Source organism: Mytilus edulis, chromosome 5 (assembly GCF_963676685.1).
Source record: "Mytilus edulis chromosome 5, xbMytEdul2.2, whole genome shotgun sequence".
NCBI classification, from domain to species: domain Eukaryota; kingdom Metazoa; phylum Mollusca; class Bivalvia; order Mytilida; family Mytilidae; genus Mytilus; species Mytilus edulis.
In genome coordinates this window covers 39,190,850-39,195,702 of record NC_092348.1, presented here as the reverse complement: position 1 = coordinate 39,195,702, position 4,853 = coordinate 39,190,850, and the positions used below count along the sequence as shown (strand labels likewise).

Below are 4,853 nucleotides of genomic sequence, written 5' to 3'. Positions count from 1 at the left end.
TTTCGCCTTATTTCTCTTTAATATTGGCGAACGGCAATTTCGTATAAATCGTAATAGATAAGCTGTTATTCATAGTTATTTTGATAATGTACTATATCTAGTAATTTGCACAATTTGGTGTATTCCTTGTTGATTATCTATTTCATTGTCTGCTGTACTTGAATCTTCTGTATCTGTACTGCTTAGTAATACTGTTGTCTCATTTGGCTTCCATGACGGCCATTTTGATGTATTAGTGATCCATTCGGGTCCGTTAAACCATATAGTGTTCTTTTCAAACTGTGACACGCTGAGTCCTCTAGTAAGAAGGTCAACTGGATTATTTTCCGTTGGGCAATATCTCCATTCTTGTGTGGTCAATTTACGTATTTCCGTCACTCTATTTCGTATGAACCTTTTCAATTGCTTTGAAGTTTATAACCACTGTAGAACTATCTGACTGTCTGACCAAAACGTTATGTCTTCTATGTGCAAAACTGATTTAACGTGATCGGCTAGTCGTGCTCCAATCAATGCGGCCATTAGTTCAAGCTGTGGTAGTGTCAGTTGTTTAAGCGGTGCTACTCTATTCTTTGCAATAACTAAAGATGTCTCATGATAGTAACATATGTAAACAGTTGCTCCTTATGCAGTTGTACTAGCGTCTACAAAAACGTGAAGTTGTGTTTTCTGATTTGGTAAATTGGGCAAATACGGTCTTTTCAATTCTGTATACGTCGTTTTCTCCAAATCCTTGGCTAAATTTGTTTATGTTGTCTGTATTTCTAATGGTAGTAGCTCATCCCATCCGTACTTCTGTTCCCACAATGTCTGCATTAAAAATTTTGCTCGTACGGATACAGGGTTAAGTAATCCTAGCGGATCGTAAATACGTGACGCCTGTTTAAGAATTTCACGTTTCGTAATATTTGGTAGTTCAATATCAAATAAGTCGACTTTTTGAACAGTGATCGTATCTTTAACTGTATCCCATTTCAGTCCAAGTATTTTGACAAAAGTTTCTTTTTCACATACGTTATGTTGTTTTGCTAAATCTGTTGAATACTTTGCGGCGTCATCTTCATTTTTCAAACTGGACAAAATATTATCCACGTAAAGGTCATTTTTCATCATTGCTGATACATTTGTGTTGCATGCATCCAAGTGTTTAAGCAGTGTTGCATTTAGGATGAATGGTGAACTTGTTGCACCAAACAAAATAGATTTAAATCGATATGTTGTAAGAGTACTGCTGGAATTATCTGTGTCGCTCAACCAAAATAAGCGTGTAAAATCTCGGTCTTTCTCATCTAATCCAATATGTAAGAAAGCCTTTTCAATGTCTGTGCTTATTGCGTACTTCTTGGTTCTAAATCTTATAAATATTTTTGTCAAGTCATTCAAATCTTGCGGAGTTGACATTAGGCAATCATTCAAACTTGCGTGATCTGGTGACTTTTTACAGCTACAGTCGTACACTATACAAATTGGTGTTGTTGTCGAATCCTTTTTTACGGCATGATGTGGTATATGGTGAGTGCCTTTACCATTGTCGTTTTTATCGTTTCCTTCTCTATGAACCCTCTCTTCATTTGGTTTTCAATAATTTCTGAATATTTTCTTAATAAATGTGGTTCACGACTTAGTCTTCTAATTGTGCTTTCGGTCCTTGCTTTAGCGATCATGGTGTTTGAAGGTAAGTCCGGCTGATCCAGTTTCCATGGCAACTTGGTAGAATAACGTTCGTTTTGAAATTTGATACAGTCTTTACAAAACTCTCCTCATCGTCCTGTTGTGGTTAACGTATTCCTAACGATTCTAGATTCCAGAATTTTTCGATCTCGCTTTCCTCTGCATGGTGTGAAGTAACATTCAAAAGAACTGACGAAATTAATGATTTCTTTCCGTTTCTTATTACGGGTCCAGATAACAAGTAACCAATTTTTGATGCTACGGCTGTAGGTCCATTCCCTCTAATCACGTGATCTTGAACTGTATCCCAATAATAATCGGCTCCTATCAAGAGTGAAATTTCAAGAGTGAAAGTATGGCAAATTGCGTGTAAGGTATTTCGTCTGGTTTTGAAGTGGGACTGCAATATCTGGAACAATCAATGCATTAATGTTTACAATCTCACCTTTGTCAGGTTGTAGTTGAACGGTTGCTGTATCCAAATGGCGTATATTCGTTTCCTTGTCTCCAAAAGCTGACAGTTCAATTGTGTCCCTTCCGCTTGGTCTTATCTGTAATTTTTTGGCTATTCTCTGAGTGATGAATGAACGTTGGGCACCTTCATCAAATAAAATACTAGCTTCTGTGATCTGTTTCCCGTATGACATTGATGCGGTAGCTGTTTTCAATAAATCGCTTTGTGTGTTGTGAGGTATACATTGCTGCGGTTTCTGGTTCTTCTGTTTTCACCAAGCTTACAATGGTTGATTTCTCCTTGGTGTCCTGTCCTTTTCCATCTGTAGCTTGTTTCCCCCAAATACTGGTGTAATGTTTCTTGTTGCATTTCTTACATCGGTTACGCGATTAACACTCGGAAACACCGTGGTTTCCTAGACAGTTGAAACATTTTTTCTTTTGCTTTATGATGTTCAGTCTTTCATTCACGTCAGAAATTATCGTGCAATCTCCCGGGAAATGTACACCAGTGCAGTAAATGCATGGACGTTTTTTGTCATTGAAACGTGGATCGTTTGTATTAAAATTTCGCTGTGTTTTATTACGAGCTTCGGTCAGAAATGTTGCGGTAGTATGTAAACTGTCACGGTTGGTAAATTGTCCCGCTTCAAGAATTCTCGCTTCGTTTGTGATGGCTTTTCTGAGGTTGTTTAGAGTTATATGATCGCTATCATATTCACGCGCAATACTTTTTCTCGTTTCTACTGGTAGTTTACTAATAATTATAGGTACAAGTAGCACGCCATACATTTCTTGTGTTTGCCCCAAACATTCAAGACCTCTTACGTACGTTTCAAGGTGGTCTCCATACCTTCTAAGGCTGTTTAAATCATTTGACGGTAAAGGAAGATCCATTAAAGCTATCATGTAGGCATGAATTATCTTGTGGGGCGATCCAAAACGCTCTTTGAGTAAATTTACGGCTGTAGTGTAATTGGCATTTGTCAGTGCGAAACTTTCAATAGTTTGGGCGGCATGGCCATTGAGTAGGGCCTTCAAGTAACTAAATTTCTGTATCTCGGTCAAAGTACTGTTGAAATGAATAGTTGATTCATAGGAATCCCAAAAGGTTGCCATTGTAAAATGTCCCCATCAAAGTGCGGTAAATCTAGTTTAGGTAATCTGTGGTTTTCACTGCTATTTGATACCGAAGAAAAGCCTTGGTTGTACAAGTTATTTGTAGACTGCAAGTCACGATGGGTATTTTGCATGGAGCGGAAGTGATCAAAATTGGTTGGCTGTACATTAATTTCAGTTTCATTGCTGCGTTTAACATTGGCATTTGTAAGCGATGAATTTGTGGGGCAAGCTGGTAGAAAACTATTTGCATTTGGATCTAAAGACGTTGATGCGACATTTTGAGAAAGTGGATTAGGAAATATTTTTCTAATTTTCCGAAGCTTGGACTCTAAATTAAACATATACTCATCAGACTCTTGAATTTCCTCTGCTACATCCTCCTTTGACGTCAAATCCAGTATCTTTTCATTCAAATCCACAATTGTCCTCTGTTTCTGTTCAATTGCACATCGTCTTTGTCTAAGTCCGAATTATTTTCAATCTCATCAAATTTCTTCAATAACTTTGTAACTTGCCCTCTGTGTCCTCTACGTACTGCTTTTAGTTTTGATTCCATTGTTTCCGACAGTCACGGCACCATAAATGTTGTGTAAAGTAGATAAAATGCGTTGTGTATAGATCATGTTTATTCTAAACTAGCCATTGCTATATAAGTAACGTCATAATTGCATAGGTCAAGTAGCAACGTTAACATGTATATATTCGCGCTAAATTCCCGACAGTCTTATTCTTTACATTATTCAAATGAAATTAATACAGTTATTATAAAAATCAATTCAATCTTCCAAATATCAGTCTTAACTTGTTTTGCTTCTTACTAAATATATGTTTATATTCATAATTGATGTACACAAATACACACCTGACAGTCTAACGTAACAGTGTTAACCTTTGATATTACTATTTTTACTTCCTGGTGACATCAGTCAAACGCCTATTTTGAAAGGCTGGCTTTGTGACAACGATAAATCAGCGATGTCTGAAGGAGGTGATAGTTTCTTAATGATTTTAAATTTATCAACGGAGAATTTTAATTCAAAAGGTTTGCAATAATTCATGGCATACAATATATAGACTGATGAGATAATAAAACCTGGCTCTAGCAGTCAACAAGCAGCGGTATTGACCCCTAGACATTAAAAACTTATGTGTTGATTTATTTGATAGATGTAGAATTATAACTTCTTCCTTTCTGAAATGTCATACTGAGCACAGATTACTGAGCTAATAATTCCTTTAGATTTTTAAGTCCACCAACAGCGATATGAAGTGCTACATAATAAAATAATAAAACAAAAATATAAAAAATCAAGTGATATTGTAAGCCTGTTCGTATCATAAAGTCTAGTATTCTTGTTGTTTTGAATACTAGCACTGATAAATCATTTGTTAACGAGCAAATATAAATAAAAACCTGGTCAAATTTACAAAAATAAATCAAATATAAGGTTTATAGTACTAGGCTTTTCAGTAACACGATACAGTTCGTTTTCCTTAAAAACTTCATCCGACATTTTTACAGTTAATATGAACCAGAAAACAATTGAAATTTCGTAAAAACACTCAACTTGTTTTGCTTCTAATTTAATATACACTAAAAATTGATT

General features: G+C 35.9%; 1 protein-coding gene across 1 annotated transcript; it reads right to left on the bottom strand.

Moving 5' to 3' along the window:
• Positions 1-747: 747 nt before the first annotated feature.
• LOC139525077 (uncharacterized) lies at positions 748-1,401 on the bottom strand. The gene has a single exon (XM_071320257.1). It carries the CDS (start codon positions 1,399-1,401, stop codon positions 748-750), a length of 654 nt encoding a protein of 217 aa, XP_071176358.1.
• Between the last annotated feature and the right edge of the window lie 3,452 nt (positions 1,402-4,853).

What these genes read in the sequence shown, in the direction of transcription:
- LOC139525077 (XM_071320257.1), bottom strand. Translation starts at nt 1,401, where the DNA reads ATGTCAACTCCGCAAGATTTGAATGACTTGACAAAAATATTTATAAGA.